At 43.4% G+C, this 17,649-nt stretch overlaps 2 protein-coding genes across 2 annotated transcripts in view; both read right to left on the minus strand.

The window, feature by feature from the left end:
• The window catches only part of LTBP2 (latent transforming growth factor beta binding protein 2), a gene marked incomplete at both ends in the record, with an annotated part of 149,205 nt that extends 143,102 nt beyond the window's left edge, over positions 1-6,103 (minus strand). The window contains 1 exon segment of the mRNA XM_080707178.1: positions 6,020-6,103. Within this exon segment, the coding sequence (XP_080563304.1) occupies positions 6,020-6,103 (84 nt within the window).
• Positions 6,104-6,204: 101 nt separating this feature from the next.
• The window catches only part of AREL1 (apoptosis resistant E3 ubiquitin protein ligase 1), a gene marked incomplete at both ends in the record, with an annotated part of 61,127 nt that continues 49,682 nt past the window's right edge, over positions 6,205-17,649 (minus strand). The window contains 9 exons of the mRNA XM_080707179.1: positions 6,205-6,307; positions 6,411-6,586; positions 7,013-7,102; positions 9,450-9,508; positions 9,595-9,724; positions 11,440-11,565; positions 12,527-12,706; positions 13,822-13,931; positions 15,469-15,544. Coding sequence (XP_080563305.1) covers positions 6,205-6,307; positions 6,411-6,586; positions 7,013-7,102; positions 9,450-9,508; positions 9,595-9,724; positions 11,440-11,565; positions 12,527-12,706; positions 13,822-13,931; positions 15,469-15,544 — 1,050 coding nt within the window. The remainder of the gene's footprint in view (positions 6,308-6,410; positions 6,587-7,012; positions 7,103-9,449; positions 9,509-9,594; positions 9,725-11,439; positions 11,566-12,526; positions 12,707-13,821; positions 13,932-15,468; positions 15,545-17,649) is intronic.

The following is a 17,649-nucleotide window of genomic DNA, read 5'->3' on the forward strand; positions in this document are numbered from 1 at the left end:
CAAGCATGCACCACCATGCCCAGTTTGCTATGGAAATTACTAAGCCTCTAAACCATGGTCAATATGATCTCATACAAGGCCGGGCGTGGTGGCGCACCCCTGTAATCCCAGCATTCAGGAGGCCGAGACAGGAGGATTGCGGTTCACGGACAGCTTCAGCTACTTAGTGAGGCCCTCCACAACTTACTGAGACCCTGTTTCAAAATGAAGAATAAAAAATAAGGCAGAGGTCAAATACCCCTGGGTTCCATCCCCAGACCTGCAAAAAAGGAAAAAAAAATTATATATATATATATATATCATACAAACTATATATAGGAAGATTTTTTTCAAAGAGTCCCATATTATTAATTTTCTTAATTAGTTAAAGGCATCATTTTGCAGGCCAGAAAACTAATATGGGAAAAAATTGTCTTGGTCAAGGTTAAACCTTGGGAGTTAAAATATGAACATCCACGTTCATCAATTCGTGGCTCTCTGTCCTTTGAAGGTCCCACTCTGCACACTTGATGTAAACATGTCCCAGAGCATCTTCTTTAAGAAAACACCAAAGGCCTGTCCTTGCAGGGGCTGAAAATAAAAACATAGGACACCAATAGGTTCCTGTCATTAGGATAAGCTACTTAGTCAAGAATGTAATAGTTTCTAGAAGAAATTTATCTCCTCTCCTACCTCGTTATGAATTAAGACTATCTTTTTCCCTGGAGTCATCCCTATAAAATGAAGTCCTAAAATCCTGCTCACTCAGAAATTCGCCTTGTTTGCCGACCAAACCCAATCAAATGTGTTGATGGCCATCAAAGACTACAGAGGCCGCATGCCCTGCTTACTGGCTACTCCAAAGAAGTGGAAGCCACATCAACAGGCCTCGCCGGATAAACTGGCATCTCCCTAAAGGAAGGCTATGAGGAGAACTAAATGATTAAATGCTAGGGTTCTGTGCCTCCCTTGGAAGTACCAATACTTCAAAAGCTGCTGCAGCTGGCTAGTGTCGACAGACAGGGCTATAGAGACAGCATGAATAACCCTGCTAAAGCTACCTTAGATACCATTAAAAAAAAAAAAAAAAAAAAAACAAGAGCCAGGCGTGGTGGCACATGCTTGTAATCCCAGCACTCAGGAGGCTGAGACAGGAGGATTGTGGTTCACAGACAGCCTCAGGTACTACTTAGTGAGGCCCTTTGCAAGTCAGTGAGACCCTGTTTAAAAATAAAGAATAAAAAAAATATATGGCTGGGGGTGTAGCTCGGAGGTGAAATGCCCCTGGGTTCCATCCCAGTATCACAAAAACAAAACAAACACAGAACCAAAAAGCCCATCAAACCTAGGCCTCTCATCCCTTGACTTCTGGAGAGAAACATGTCCCTCCATATCTCCTTGATAGGAACTCATACCATCTTGTAGAAACAATACCTGAGTTTGCTGTGGAGAAACAGGTCCCTGCTATGGCTAACACAAAAAATATATATATTTTTAAATTTCAGTACTGGGGATTGAGCCCAGGGGCATTCTACCTCCAAGCCATACCCCCAGCCCTATTTTTTTTATTGTTTATTTTGAAACAAGATCTCACCAAAATATTCTTAAATAAATTAAATTGAACCTAGAGCTTACTCTAAGCGCCATTACTCTCAGACAAACCAAGATACATCCCCTCCAGATCTCCAAACCATCCCCTTGTATTCCAATAAAAAAAAACTAGAAAGCAAAACCAAAAACTAAACTCTCTGATAGCTTTGGCTTGCTTCTGTTAGGGCGTACGATTTCAGTGAGTCAGAAATACTAACCCATTACATAATTTTTTAATCAGTTTAGTGCTGAGTCGTTTTCAGTACTATTACACTTAGATGATACTCAAGAATGTCCTGCTGACCATCAGAAAGAACAAGAATCATGTTAAACCAGTCCACAAAACTTGCTCAGGAGTTGGGTGTTGTGACACACATTTGTAATCTCAGTACTTGGGAGGCTGAGACAGGATCATCGCAGCTTCTCGGACACCCTCAGCTACTTAGTGAGGCCCTCCACAACTTAGAGACCCTGTTTTAAAATAAAGAATAAAAAGTGCTGGAGATGTAGCTTGGAGGTAGAATGCCCCTGGGTTGCACCCCAGTACCACAAAAAAAAAAAAAGCTTGCTCAGGACATAAATGTGAAAATGTGAAAAAGCATCTGAGTGCGAATACCCACATTTTTTTTTCTTTTCCAGAAAGACCTTGTAGTCTTAGAATAACAATCTGATTCAGCTTCAGGAATCTAAATTCTCATGGTGCAAAACCAATTGCATAACCAATTTTGGGACTAATGATTACTACGGTGAAACTGACCTTGGTTAGTATCTTATCAAGAGACTGCATGGGCTTTTCCCCCTCTCCCTGTGCCTTTTGGGATAGGCTGTTTGGAAGGCATTGGTGAAGTAAGTCAGGATAATCATTCCCTTGTGGGCGACAGGATGAGACAGTGATCTGCAGTGCTGCAATGTCTTATTTCTCGGCCTGGACGGTGACTACATGTACATCTTTTATGCTTGAGTTTCTAAGTGAAATTAAAGCAGAGATAGAGTCCAAGCCTTTATCTACAGAGCCTTTCCTGTGTCCTAATGGAAGTGTGCCTGGATAGGGAACTAAGAATACCATCTGCAATGGCTGAGGTGACAGTGTACAGAGACTGAGGATACAACTTATTGTATTAAAGCAAAGCCATCTAACCAGTCTTTTGAGTCTTAGAAATGACTCTATAATGGTCTGAAATTACTCAGTGATTAATGCCCATGGTTACCTATTCAAAGCAAAAGCAGCAGGTATAAACAATGTAAAAGTTACCTGAAGATATAAAGATGGAAGGATAAAACTTTTTAAGACATTTCACTCAAGGAGTTTGATAAGATGAGAAAATGGATAAATGCACTCAAAATAATTAGTTTTCAAGTCAAGATTCAGTTCACTAGATGTGGGAGGGGAGCAGGGATGGCAATCTGTATTCCTAAAAACATTCCAAGGGTAGAACCGGTGTGGTACATACCTAAAATCCCAGTACTTGGGAGGTTGAGATAGGAGGATCACAGGTTTGAGGACAGCCCCAACAAGTAGTGAGACTCTCATCAACCTAGTGAGACTCTGTTTCAAAAGAAATATTTAAAAAATAGGGCTGGGATTGTAGCTTGGAAGCTGAATGTCTCTGGGTTCAATCCCCAATGCCCCCCCACAAAATTCCAAGGGTGACTTTGTTTTTGATTCTCTAGATTGGGGGCGAACATACAAGACACCATGATTACTTCCCCAACAAAGAAGCAATCGTGGTTACTGAGAATCTCACGAAGTTGCTGAGGCCGTCCTCCAACCTGCAAATCCTCCTGCCTCAGCACTCCAAGGACTGAGATTACAGGTAGGCACTACCATGCCCAGCTATTTCCAAATTTTCAATACTAAATTTCTAATATACTAAGATAAAAATTACAACAAATTAAAGCTCAAAGACTGATAAGAGATGTACACTGCTCTTGCCAAACCGGTGCCTTCTTCAGGAGCTGAGCACCAACAGCTGTCTGGGATTAAGCAGGGCGGCCCTGCCTGGCTCTGTGGACGGGTGAAGGGGCAGCGGAGGGAGAGCCAGGGGCTCCGGGTGCACCTTCTACCCTGAGCCAACCACTTCCTGCTTCCAGGGGAATTACCAGGGAAGCACAAAAATGTGTGTAAATGTTTTCCTTCTCCATCTTCAACTTATGCCCCGAATCTCCACCAAAAGCAATCACTTGATCCTTAGTTCTTCCTTTAGACATTTATTTATTTACTGTACAAAATATTTACATCACCAGCTGCAAATGTCTGGCCTTTTCACCTGGCCTGACAAACGTGCAGCAGGGCTTGGTCTCTGCCAAATTTCTGGAACCATGCTGACCTCTGCTTGGTGTTCACTTGAAGCCTGTTCTCCTTCAAGGACACTAAAAGGCCAAGAGAGTAGCTGGCCTCCCAAGTATCTAGGCCACAAGGGCATAAATAAAAGAACTGGCCAAAATAAGAAACAGGAATAGAAAACTGCCTTCTCTCCTACTACTTCTTTTCCCCCACACTGGCTAGTACCAAAGCAGGATTAGAAAAGAAGGTGAAAAGAAAGGCCAAAAGAGCAAAGATACTTTGGAGCAGAGTAAGGAGAGAGAGCATAAACTAGAAGAGTAGAAAACCACAACAGTACCAAAGGGTTCTGTTAAACAAAGGTTCTGGTACCTAAGGGCCACCCCAGGGAATGAGCCACCTCACTGGGTTGCAATGGTATCTAGGGTACTCTGAAAAAGTGCTATGACTGGAGTTTAAAATGACAGCTCCAGCCGAGAAAATTCACTCAGTCCCCAGCATCAGTCTCCAGAGGGCTGCAGGAGAGGAAAATGCAGAATCCAGAAGAGGAACAAGTGCTCCAAACAGCAAAACTAGCCCACGTGCCCCAGCTGGAAACCCCTACTGGGCCTGAGGGGCAACAGGGTGATGGTGAACTTTCCTGTACACATCCCCTGGGGAAAACGTGGGCAAGCAGCAGCACCTTGTCCTGGTCCCTGAGGAGAGCAGTGACCATGTGGCATGGAGGATCCTGGATGGAGAGGCCCTGACACTGGATCCTGGACCCCAAGATGAGTGAGGTCAGCACCCACGCCAAGAAAGGACAAATGATGACTGCGAAGGAGTGAGGTCAGGCAGGAACTGTAGCAGCTCAGGAGGACTTGCTCCTCACGATCCCTGGGAACAGGAGGGCTCAGACATGCTTCCAGAAGGCCAAGGCACTGCCACAAGTCCTGCCTTGTCTCAGCAGTCTATGTTCTTGCTGGTTTTGGCAATAAAGATGGCTTGTAATATTCTCAGAGTTGAGTGCCCCAACTGAGAATGGTAGCTTGCAGCAAAGCCTTCTTAACCACAGAAATTTGGGAAGCTGATGTGATTTTTGAGCCTCATTCAAACAGTAATGACAAAGGATGTTGTCATCTTCCAAGAGACAGAGGCAGGTTTTCTTCAATCATCACTCACTAGTGAACTTAAGATAGCTTCCTCCTCGTTAGTTCTCCTTCCTGGCAACTGATGGGAGTGAAGGGAAGTACCTGGGATGGCTGGATGTTTACCATCTAACATAGTTCTGCTACGTCTGTCCCCAGTGGCCTGACCCCAGGGACCTGTGATCACTGTTTCCTTGCCTCGGTGCTGCCAGAGAACACCAAGCAGAGAGGATGAGGGATTGTTGGCATGCTATTCTGTCTCAGTCCTCTGCTACCAAACTTTCTTCAGCAGAACACTAAAAACTCCCCAGATCTAACAGACTGCATAACTTGGAAGTCAGCGGCCAGACAGAGCCACACTTCAGTGCAAAGAACAAACTCAGGGAAAAGCATCAGTAGTCTGTAAGTTAGCCCCAAGCCTGGATATGCCCCTGATCTCAGGAGAATCACATCCTGTGCTGGAGGCTACAGCCCAGCTATACTTCACAGTCTTCAGTCTTACTGCTTTTCTCACTGGCTCAAACTCAGGAAAAAGCTTACAGAGTTCTTCTTTATGGATTAATGATCACTTCTAGAAATGCCTGCAGGGAAAGTACCATTTACAATTCTAACACCACCAAAAAAAAAAAAAAAAAAAAAGTCCTTTTGTGCTATCCCTTCTCGTCAGAGGTAACCCAGCACCACGGCCTGTGCCTGGCACTGTGCGGGAAGACAAAAATCAAAGACTGCTCATGTGGGCAACTTCCCGGCTGTGCTTTTCCTGGCTGCTGATAAGAGGCAGTTGCCCCCCAAGAAACGAACTCGTGTGCTGGTCTAGTCCTTTAGTGAGGGCCTAGGAGGGCACCTCCAACGAACATCAGCAGAGGGACTGGAGCAAGACCCGACTGACGGCTCTCCGCAAAGCAGCTTCCTGACAGAGCTGAACCCTAGGTGTCATCTCTTTCAGCCACTGAGGCAGGGGGCTTTTGTGACCTTCAAAGGACCAAATGAAATGACAGCAGCATGGTCCTCTTCTTGTGACTGGAGCACTTCCATTAGGTACCATGCCACGGTGGCCTGCATTGGACACAGACTGGGTGAGGTAAGGACAATGCTTGTACTCCAGACACAAGGGAGCATGTGGCATCTTCCGGCTGATGGTTATGTGTGTTAGGGTCAGTGGTTACATCTGCAACATGTGCCCAGGTGTTCCAGAGAGCATGGGAGTCATGTGGATTGCAGGAGTGGTCAGAGCATGCCAAAGCCCTCGCAACCCTCGCTGATGGCCAGCTGCAGCATCCGGTGCACCTCTTCATATGAGTCATATGTAGGGAGGCACAGCTGGTTAAAACTGGAAAGGCAAGAAAAGTGATTAAGTCACACAACCAGCAACACTGGTAGAGGGTAGAAAGATAACCCCCCACCAGCACACACTCGGGCAGTCAGATACCTACCATGTGTGTGCAGTAGGTAGCGTGCTATGGGTGGGAGCAGCGATAATCTGAAAGGAGGGACAAAGGGCAGCAAAGCCTCCAGGTGGCAGCTGAGAGGAGCCAGTGGTAAACTGAAGTAGCCGAGCCAACTCCTCCTGGGTCAGACTGGAAACAACAGTCCAAAACCACCTCATGACCTGGCAGGAAGAGCACATGCTGGAATCACACATGGTATACAGACTAAGATTTGATCCCGGTGGGGAGGAACAAGATACCCCGAAGACAGGCTATGTCCCAGCTCATGGTTCTAGGAGGACACAGGTGGGAATGGTCAGCGCTGACCACCTTGGCAGGAACTTAACACTGTCACACAGTCAGGAGGGTATCCACCAATTGCTTGGTCCTGTTTCTTTGCATTTTCATTTGCTGCTCCATGGCATTCGGCATGCCAGCCGTCCCTTAAGGACAGAGCTCCTTTCCCCCTGGATAACCACCTGTCTTTTCTACTTATCATTTTTTCCCAGTAAACATGTCTACTTCTTTGGCTCCTCTTCCTTTTTCTTCTAAAACTTTTTGCTTGCAACATAAGCCAAATCCAAATATGGGAAGTTTGGCCCACTTACCTTTTCTCTGAAATGCCATGAACCACCAACAACCACTGCGTGAGCTTTGAAATCAGACACACTGATGTCTCCAGTTCCACACATCAGTAGCTGGAAAAAGATGAGCAGGTGTTACCAGAACAGTAAGAGGAACAAAGACCCACTATATAGTCAAAATGACATATGTTAACACACAGATATAGAATAAAAATAACACCTGCCGGGCGTGGTGGCACACGCTTGTAATCCCTGCGCTTGGGAGGCAGAGACAGGAGGATCGCGCAGGTTCAAAGCCAGCTGCGCTGGCTTAAGAGACCCCGTTTCCAAATAAAAATGTAAAAATAGGTCTGGGCTGTAGTGGGTAGCACATGCCATTAATCCCAGTACTTGGGGGCTAAGACAGGAGAATCATAGGTTCAAGGCCAGCCTTAGCATCTTAGCGAGACCCTATTTCAAAACAGTAATTAAAAAAAAGTGTTGGGGATATAGCTCAGTGGTAGGGCACCCCTGGGTTAAATCCCTATTACCATAAAAAATAAAAGTATGCTAAAGCTGAGTGTGGTGGCATATGCTTGTAATACCAGTACTAGGTAGGCTGAGTCAGGAGAATTGTAGGTTTATAGCTGCCTCAGTGAGACCCTGTTTCAAAAGAAAGAAAATAAAAAATAGGGCTGGGGTATAGCTCAGAAGTAAAATGCCCCTAGCTTCAATCCCTAGTACCACACACACAAAAAAAAGTATGCCAAAAAACAAGAACACTTAATTAAATCAGATCCCTAAACATCTTGTTGATGTCCTTCTTAATTTGGTTCAAGAGCCAGCATGTTACTTAGTAGACTGGGAATACTCATACAATAGCTATAAAGAACATGCCTCCTAATCAAGATTTTTTTTAAAAGTCCAAATTACCAAATTAAGCCTGAGGAGCCTTGGCTCCATCAAAAGAACTTGCTAAGCTGATGGATAACTAAGAACAGGATGTGAAACGACAAAAGAGACCGCGTCCCTCCTTCTTCTCCCTTTACATGCTGCTACAAATGCTTTGCTTCATGATAAAACAAAATGCAGCAGGAGCTACTCCTCGGCCCTAAAACAACAGTGCTAGGTGACAGGTCTATCAGAAACTTGAGGCCAAGACATAAAAAAATTTGTTTTGTTTGGATTTTATATCCAACAGTCCAAAAAGTGATGAAAACTGCAGAAGATTTGATTCTTGTTCTCAAAGACAGTTCAGGTAATCAGAATAGGAATATTCAAGACCACCTGAAACTACTACTCTCCATTTTCAAAGAACTTCCTCCCTACAAGAAATTAGTTTGTAGAAACCACTGAAAATTCTTATAAAAACTATTAGAAGTAGCAGGGCGTGGTGGCACACGCTTGGAATCCCAGCATTTGGGAGGCTGAGACCGGAGGATTGTGGTTCGCAGACAGGCTCAGCTACTTAGTGAGGCCCTTAGCAACTCAGTGAGACCCGGTTTCAAAATAAAGAATAAAAAATTGGGCAGGGGGTGTAGCTCAGAGTTCAAATGCCTCTGGGTTCCATCCCCAGACCCGCAAAAACAAACAAACAAACAAACAAAAAACTATTAGAAGTTAAAACCAACAATTTGCATCATATGTATTATCTGTGAGCAGCAAACTGATTTTTTCCCCCATAACTGATATGGACTTTAATTTAGCTAATTATAAGAATGGTATTTACCATCTTACATAGCTATATTTCAGTTGTTATAGGATCTAAAATAAGAATATACTTACTATATCTATATAGTGTTGTGGTCCAAAACTTTGAAACACAAATCTTTCGGTTTGTCTCCTTTACTAGAAGAGAGCCCATGAGGACTGGGGCTTTGTCTTACTCATTGCCATCCCCCCAGCACCTCAAAATACATGGCAGATAGAAAGCACTCAATACACACCCGAATGAATACGTTCTATTACCTCCTTCAGTGTTACAGGACTTCATAAATACTTTACATGATAGTAATATTCTTTACTACTCTAATACTAATTTTCTACTACTACAGTATCAATATTTGATGAATGAATAAGTGAATATCATTACTCTTCATGGATAATTACTTGCTGCTTTCTGGTTTCCATATTCTATTTTTTTTTGTACTGGGGATTGAACCCAGTGGCATTCTACCCTGGAGCTATACCCCCAGGCTCAGGGTTCTGCTAGGTTTCTAAGTCTCCCTAAGTTACTATGGCCGCTCTTGAATCTGAGATCCTTCTGTCTCAGCCTCCCAAGTACTGAAATTACAAGTGTGCACCACCCTGCTCAGTTCACATTCTAATTTTTAAAATGTGGGTCAATGACTGAAAGAATGGCAAAAGTGAGCCCAGATCTTACATAAGGGGCTTTCCTGCCACACCTTATCACAGAAAATACACCAAACTGGTCCCCACAGGCTGGTTCTCAAAAGCAGGAGCCTGAATTGTAGGCACTTACCTCAAGTTCATTCTCATCAAAAATAGCCAAAAGGTTCTCAGGGACCAATTCGTTCAAGCCTGAAACAAAGTAGCTATGTTAAGACCATACCCAAACCAGGGACACAGGCATTTTAAATTCAAGGTCAAGAGAGACAGGCTCCCACCTTTTAGGAAATGTTCCACCTCCTCTTTCACTTGACTAGCCAGCCGATATTGGGCCAGCAAATTTAAATAGAAGATTTTATTTGCATTGGTAACTGGAGTTTGAGCTCCGCCTGTCATGAGTTCTACAACCTGAAATAGAAAGCAAAAGACAGATAAGGAGAGACTATGGCGGAAAGATTATAAAATGGCATTTCCCTGGTATGTTCTACACAGAAAACTCCATCAGTATAAGCTTCAAATTTCTGCTGTTGTGCATTCAGCTTGCTTTTCTCTTTCATTACTAAGCTCCAAGGCTCCTACCACTACTGCTGTAGTCTACTAACTACTATTTCTGACATGGGTGCATGGGTAAGGTCTTCTCTGACCTAGTCAAGTGGTGATGATGCAACAGAAAGACACTAGGGTTCCTTCTTAGCTCTATTTTCTTGTTTTTGTTTTTGTGGTGCTGGGGAGTAAACCCAGGCCCTTGCACATGCTAGGCAAGCACTCTATCACTGTGCTACATCCCAGCCCAGCAATATTTTAATCTATCATTCTAAATTAAACCACTATCGACTCTTCTCAAAGAAGTCCTTTTATGCCTCAAAAATTCAACAATGAGAACAGCTGTTCCTGCAAGTTCTTCCATCTCCGAAGTGAATCTATCTGCCAGGCATGGTGGCGCACGTTAGTAATCCCAGCATTCAGGAGGCAAAGATAGTGTGCGGACAGCCTCAGCTACTTAGTGAGGCCCTTCGCAACTCAGTGAGACCCTGCTTCAAAAATAAAGAATAAAAAATTAGGGCTAGGGGTGTCAATCAGAGGCAGAATGCCCCTGGGTTCCATCCCCAGTACCAAAAAGAAAAAAAAAAAAAAAAAGAAAAAAAGAGAAAAAAAAGTAAAAGTGAATTAATCAAAAGAGCCTCGTCTTGAACCTTGGAAATCTGGATTCTATTACCAGCCTCGCTGGCAACTTGTCACAGAACTTTAGTTACTTAACTATATGGGCCTCCAATTTTATCTGCAAAAAAAGCTATATGATTCTCAAACAGAATTAGTATCCGCCAATAAATAATTCCTATGGGGCATTTGAGAAAGCCATGAAGCATGGCTTAAAACACCATGTTGGAAAATTTAATGTACAGTGATCAGAGTTGTTTCTATAGGTGAATGAACTCTCATTTAGTTACAAGATCAGGTTTTAAGGTACTAATGACAGACAGCATGCTGCCTCATTTTAACTAGGTTTAATGTGAATATTAAATCTTAATAATTTATTTCTTAAGCGACTAGATAGGAATACTTACTTTCATATATTACATATCCAGAATTACGTATGCTAGGAAAAAAAGCTCTACGTTTTTAACCCCCTGAGAATTCCTGCAGTAGAGCAACATGCTCTTCCTACCACGCTGTCCCTTGGGCCTAACAGCCACAGTTCAGTGTTCTATAGACTCTAGTTGCCTCCTTGTGCTGGCTCAGAGTATGTGCTTAGCATGTAGGAGGCCCTGGGTTTAAGCCCCAGATCCCCCTGCCAGCTCAGCTACTTAGTGAGGCACTCTGCAACTCAGTGAGACTCTGTTTCAAAACTAAGAATAAAAAATAGAAATCACATAACTGTAGGATACAATGCTCTAAAGCTACACTATCTGACATGGAAGCTGCTAGCCACATATAGTTATTCAAATTCAAGTTAATTAAAATATGATAAAAATGAGAAATTCAGTTTTTTAGTCACATTGGCCATGTTTGGGGTACTATTTAATAGACAACTCAAGTTTAGGATCCTTCTATAACTGCATAATTAGGGCAGCTCTAGAGGAAGCTGGAGAGTAGGGCATACAGGCTTTTGTTCTCTTTCTTACCTTATCCAATTGACCTGACTTATTATATTTCTCTTCTGCAAATACCAGCTCCATCTCGCTCATGTCGTTGTTGAGGATAAAACAAACTTTAGATTTGTAGAATTCTGGGTCATCTGTTTCAAAGTACTAAGGAGGCAGAAAGACATAGAACATAAATACTCCTTTCCCCAGAAATGAAATCTGAAACTGCTTGGAACCACTTACCCCTTCAAACTGAAGAATCATCAACTCAGATGGAGAAACTGCAGAATTAGTAGCCAATCAGCCTTAGTAGAAAATGCACACCTAAACCAGGTGTGGCAGCGCACACTTACAATCCCAGCACTTGGGAGGCTGAGACAGCAGAATCAAAGGTTCATGCCAACCTCAGCTACTTAGTGAGGCACTCTGCAACTCAGTGAAACTCTGTTTCAAAATTAATAATAAAAAATAGAGCCATGCTGGTGGTGCACACCTGTAATCCCAGTACTTAGGAGGCTGAGACAGGAGGATTGCGAGGGTTCGAAGCCAGCCTCCACTACTTAGTGAGGTTTTCAGCAACTTAGAGAGACTCTGTTTCTAAATAAAATATAAAATAGGTCTGGGAGTGTCATCCAGAGTAGAAATTCCTGGGTTCCATCCCCAGTACCAAAAAATAAAAAAATAAAAAATAGGGCTGGAGGCGTAGCTTAGAGGTAGAATGCCCCGGGTTCCATTCCCAGTAGCGCAAAAATAAATAAACAAACTAATACATTAAAAAAATAGAACTGGGCTGGGCGTGGTGGTGCATGCTTGTAATCTCCGCGCTTGGGAGGCGGAGACGGGAGGATCGCGCAGGTTTGTAGTCAGCCTTGCTGGCTTAAGAGACCCTGTTTCCAAATAAATAAAAAATATAAAATAGGTCTGGGAGTGTAGCCCAGAGGTAGAAGGGCTTCCAGGAACCCCAGTACCACCAAAACAAATAAATAAATAAATAATTAAAAAAATAATAATAATAAAAAAAATAAGACTGGAAGCTTGGTGGTAAATGCCCCTGTGTTCAACCCCTAGTACACACACACACACACACACACACGAAAGAAAAGAAAAGGTACGCCTAAGATGTTACCTTGTAATGCATACGTAGTCCTATGATTTGGGCCAGGAAAGAACGGGTGAAACGAGCTCGGACCAACTGCTTGTAGGCACCTCCTAGTGAGGACTCATAGAGACACTTGCCCACCAGCCGCCCCGCAAACTCATACATCTTTAGGCGCAGATGAGCTGGGCGATTAGGGTTGGGATGTACCTGTCAAAGAAAGAAACTGAAAAGTCCTGGACTGTTTTTCTTCAAGCCTAGTTCCTTCCACCAACCCATGTGCTATGGTTTGGCATCCTCCCCAAAGGCTCACGGATTAAAGAACTGGTCCCTGGGAGATAGTGAAACTTTTAAGAGGCAGGGCCTAGTGGGAGGTTTTAGGTCATTGGAGGCATACCCTCAAAAGGGGCTGTGGGACCCTGCTTTCTACTCTGTCTTTCACATCCTGGCTGTAAGGTGACTGGTGTTTCACACACTGTTGCCGTTGTGTGCTGCCACAGACCCAAAATCAATGGGCAAATCAATTATGGACTGAAAGCTCATTATCGTAACAGGAAGCTGCTGATTAGCACATCAAGCCAAGGGAGCAAAAATTTCAGTGTGAGGATCAAGAAGCCCATCCAAATATTAGCCTATTGGTAGCCAATACTAAGCAATTTAAAGTGACTGGAGAGCCGGGCGTGGTGGTGCACGCCTGTAATCCCCGCACTTGGGAGGCGGAGACAGGAGGATCGCGCAGGTTCGAAGCCAGCTGCACTGGCTTAAGAGACCCTGTTTCCAAATAAAAAATATAAAAAAATAGGTCTGGGAGTGTAGCCCGGAGGTAGAAGGGCTTCCAGGAACCCCAGTACCACCAAAAAATAAAAAAAATAAAAAAAAATAAAGTGACTGGAGGATAAAGGACAAGGATTGGTTTTTATAAAGCTAAAGAATCTTGTATTGCTTGTGGTCCCTGGCTGAATAAGAAAATTAATCAGTGGATGATGTCATGCCTTTTCCCTAAACTAGAAATTCTTTCAGCTAAAGTCTACTTTTCTACCTACTCAAAGACGTAATATAGAAATCAATTGCCTCGGGTATGTTTTGAGAGAGTGGTTTAATTATCATAATAATTAGCAGAGTAGCCATGATACTACAATGTGCTATAATTTCCTCGTATTTCACAGATGAAATTATGAAGGCAAATAGAAGGGAGGCAACCTGATTAGCTCACACTGTAAGGAGCAAAGTTAACCACAGGACACAGGTCGTCAGAGTCCCAGTGATGTATTCAGTATAAAATAGCCCATGTTTTCCACCCACACATAGGGAAGGTACAGACTCACTAATGCTTGGTTGTTGTCACTGAATCGAGTGAATAGCTGATTGGTAGTATCAAACAGTGCTTTGCAGATTAGCTCGAACCATTCCCGGCGAGGACCCCCCCAGTCCAGAGCTGAAAAGTATAATGAAAATAAATCTCCTCTTACCATGTTTGTCCGTTAGTTGTCACTTCTTACTCTCCATATTCCCTCCGTTTTACTATCTTGCTGTTTCTCTACTGCAACTCACTTAAATGATGGACATATGCTGGGTGTGGTGGCACATGCTTGTAATCCCAGTAATTGGGAGGCTGAGACAGGAGGATCACAGGTTCATGGCCAGCCTCAACAATTTAGTGAGACCCTGTTTCAAAATAAAGAATAAAAAATAGGGCTGGGGGTGTAGCTCAGAGGTAGAATGCCCCTGGGTTCCACCCCCAGACCTGCAAAAACAAAAAAAAACAGTGGCTCAAAACTGTTATCAACATGAATCTGAGTGTCCAAGTGCCTTTCATCATCTTAGGACCAAAAAAAAAAAAAAAAAAAAAAAGTGGACATTTTTTCCTACCCATTTCTGTAGGATTAAAGGTATTCTGAGCTGGGCTTAGTGGTACACACTTGTAATTCTAGTACTTAGGAGGTGAAATAGGATCATAAATTCGTGGTCAGCCTCAGCAACTTAGGCCCTCTGAACTTAGTGAGACCTTGTTTCAAAATATAAAATAAAACAGGGTTGAGGGTGTAGCTCAGAATTAAAATGTACCTAGGTTCAATCCCAGTACCACAAAAAATAAGTACCAGTTGTAGTAACACACGCTTATAAACCCAGTGCTTGGAAAGCTGAGATAAATTGCAGGTTTGCAGCCAGCCTCAGCAACTTAGTGAGGCCCTCTGCAACTTAGTGAGACCATGTTTCAAAATAAAAAAATAAAATAAGGCTAGGGGTAGAGCTGAGGTAGAATGCCACTGGGTTCCATACCCAGTACCACAAAAATAAACAAATAAATAAATAAATACGCTAGGTGTGGTGGTACACGCTTGTAATCCCAGTATTTGGGAGGCTGAGACAGGAGGATCATGGTTCATGGACAGCCTCAGCTACTTAGTGAGGTCCTTTGCAACTCGTGAGACCCGGTTTCAAAATAAAGAACAAAAAATAGGGCTGGGGGTATAGCTCGGAGGTAGAATGCCCCTGGGTTCCATCTCCAGTACCGCGAACACACACACACATCAAATAAAATAAGGCCAGGAGTGTAGTTCAAAGGGGTTCCATCCCCAGAACTCCCCCCAGTACATACGTGTGTGTATGTACACACACACACACACACACACACACACACACACACACACACACACACACGTATTCTGATCATTAAGCTAATGGAAACACAGGAGAGCAGAGATCCTAGGAAATGACTACTTCTAGTTCTGCAATGGCTATTTACCCTTCTGGTTCACTCTTGGAGCTCTCCTCCAGTCCTATATCTCTACTCTACAAAGCCCAACACATCATCTGATCAGTAAACACTACCCTTTTTTTCTTGATTCATGGAGGCTGGGTTGTTCCGGGGGCTGGGAGGGCAGGGGTTGTTTGTTTTTGTGGAAAGGAAGTAAGAGAGCGGGTAGGAATAGGGAGAATTTAAAAAGATGAAATGACATTTCAGAACTGACCTTCTTCATCCTGGAAAACCACTTCAAAGTTCTTGCTCCAATCTGAGATGGAGAAATTCCGAGTGGCCTTCAAAGACTGAAAAGCATTGAAAGGAAGGAAACTGTCAGAACACTGGCTGGCATCCTTCAGAGGCTAAAGACAGAAACAGAAGAGCACTGCCAGTGTCCACGGAACCACCACCCTGAGGAGAAGACACATCACGCACATATATGCCTTAGCAATGCCATCTATAAAAAAATGCACATACCTCTGGAAGAAATGAAGTGTTTAAAAAATAATCGAATTCATCTTTATACCACTTTATTGGAAAATTAAAGTTGCTTGCTTTTTTATTTTTTATTTATTTTTTGGTATTGGGGATGGAACCTACCTCCAAGATATACCCCCAGCACTATTTTTTATTCTTTATTTTTTGAAACAGAGTCTCACTGAGTTGCAAAGGGCCTAAGTAGCTGAGGATGGTCGTGAACCTCGATCCTCCTGTCTCCACCTCCCAAGTGCAGGGATTACAAGCATGAGCCACTACACCCAGCTTTGCTGGCTTTTAACAAGCTTCATTTACGGGTTTTTTTTTTGTTTGTTTGTTTGTTTGTTTTTTTGGTGGTATTGAGGGTGGAACCCGGGGTTTTTCTATCTCCGGGGTACACTCCCAGAACTATTTTATATTTTATTTATTTGGAAATAGGGTCTCACTAAGTTGCTGAGAGCCTCATTAAGTAGCCGAGGCTGGCTTAGAACCTGCACGATTCTCCTGTCTCAGACTCCCAAGCGCTGGGATTACAAGCGTGCGCCACAATGCCCGGCTTCATTTAAGGTTTTAAAAAATCTAATTTGGTCAGGCGTGGTGGCACACATTTGTAATCCCCACATTTGGGAGGAGGAGACAGAAGGATCACGTAGGTTCGAAGACAGCCTCGCTGGCTTAAGAGATCCTGTTTCCAAAATAAAAATATGAAATAGGTATGGGAGTGTAGCCTGGAGGCAGAAGGGTTTCCAGGAACCCCAGTACCATCAAAAAATAAAATAAAATAAAAATTAATAATAATAATAATAAATAAATCTAATTTGAAGCCGGGCATGGTGGTACACACTTGTAATCCCAGCATTCTGGAGGCTGAAACAGGAGGATCGTGGTTTGTGGACAGCCTTGGCTACTTAGTGAGGCTCTCCTCAACTTAGTGAGACCCTATTTCAATATTTTGAATAAAAATAAAAAATAGGGCAGGGGTTGTAGCTTGGAGGTTGAATGCCCCTGGGTTCCATTCCCAGACCCCCCCCCCAAAAAAAACAATCTAATTCAAAGACAGGTGTGGTGGTACACATCTGTAATCCCAGTACTTAGGAGGCTGAGGCAGGATCATCACAGGTTCTCAGCCAGCCTCAGCTACTTGGTGAGGCCCTCCACAACTTAGTGAGACCCTTTTCAAAATAAAGGATTAGCCGGGCGTGGTGGCGCACGCTTGTAATCCCCGCGCTTGGGAGGCAGAGACAGGAGGATCGCACAGGTTCGAAGCCAGCCGCGCGCGCTGGCTTAGGAGACCCTGTTTCCAAATAAAAATGTAAAAATAGGTCTGGGAGTGTAGCCCGGAGGTAGAAGGGCTTCCAGAAACCCCAGTACCACCAAAAAAAAAAAAAATAAATAAATAAAGGATTAAAGACAGCGCTGGGGGTGTAGCTTGGAGGTAGAATGCCCCTGGGCTCAATCCCCAGCACTGAAAAAAAAAAAAAAAAAGTCTTATTTGTCTTTATATCATTTCTTTTTTGGAAAACTGAAGTTGTTTGTTTGCTATTTAATAATTAAAAAAAAAAAAACTCTTGCAGAAAGAAGCAAAAAACAAATCACTAAGCTTTAAACATGAGGACCAAAGAGCCCCAGTTTTCAGTAAAGTACAGTCTATCCACTACCCATCCTTCTCCACAAGGAGATGTTCAGACAGAAAGCCCCGCCACAGGGAACGTGGAAAGTGTGGCTGAGAAAGGGGGTTTCCAGTCACATTTACCAGAGCCAAACACCACAACACTCTCTGGACAGGGACCAAGCCTTCTCACTCTTGGGGAATGTCAGACCCATGCCAGCGTCTGTGCAGTGGAGACAGACACACGTCAGGTATTCCTTTCCCATCAGACCAGAGTGACAACAAAAATCACATTCTTTTAGTCCAAGAAGAGCCCTTAAATTG

Source organism: Muscardinus avellanarius (genome assembly GCF_963383645.1).
Source record: "Muscardinus avellanarius genome assembly, chromosome: 12".
Lineage (NCBI taxonomy): Eukaryota > Metazoa > Chordata > Mammalia > Rodentia > Gliridae > Muscardinus > Muscardinus avellanarius.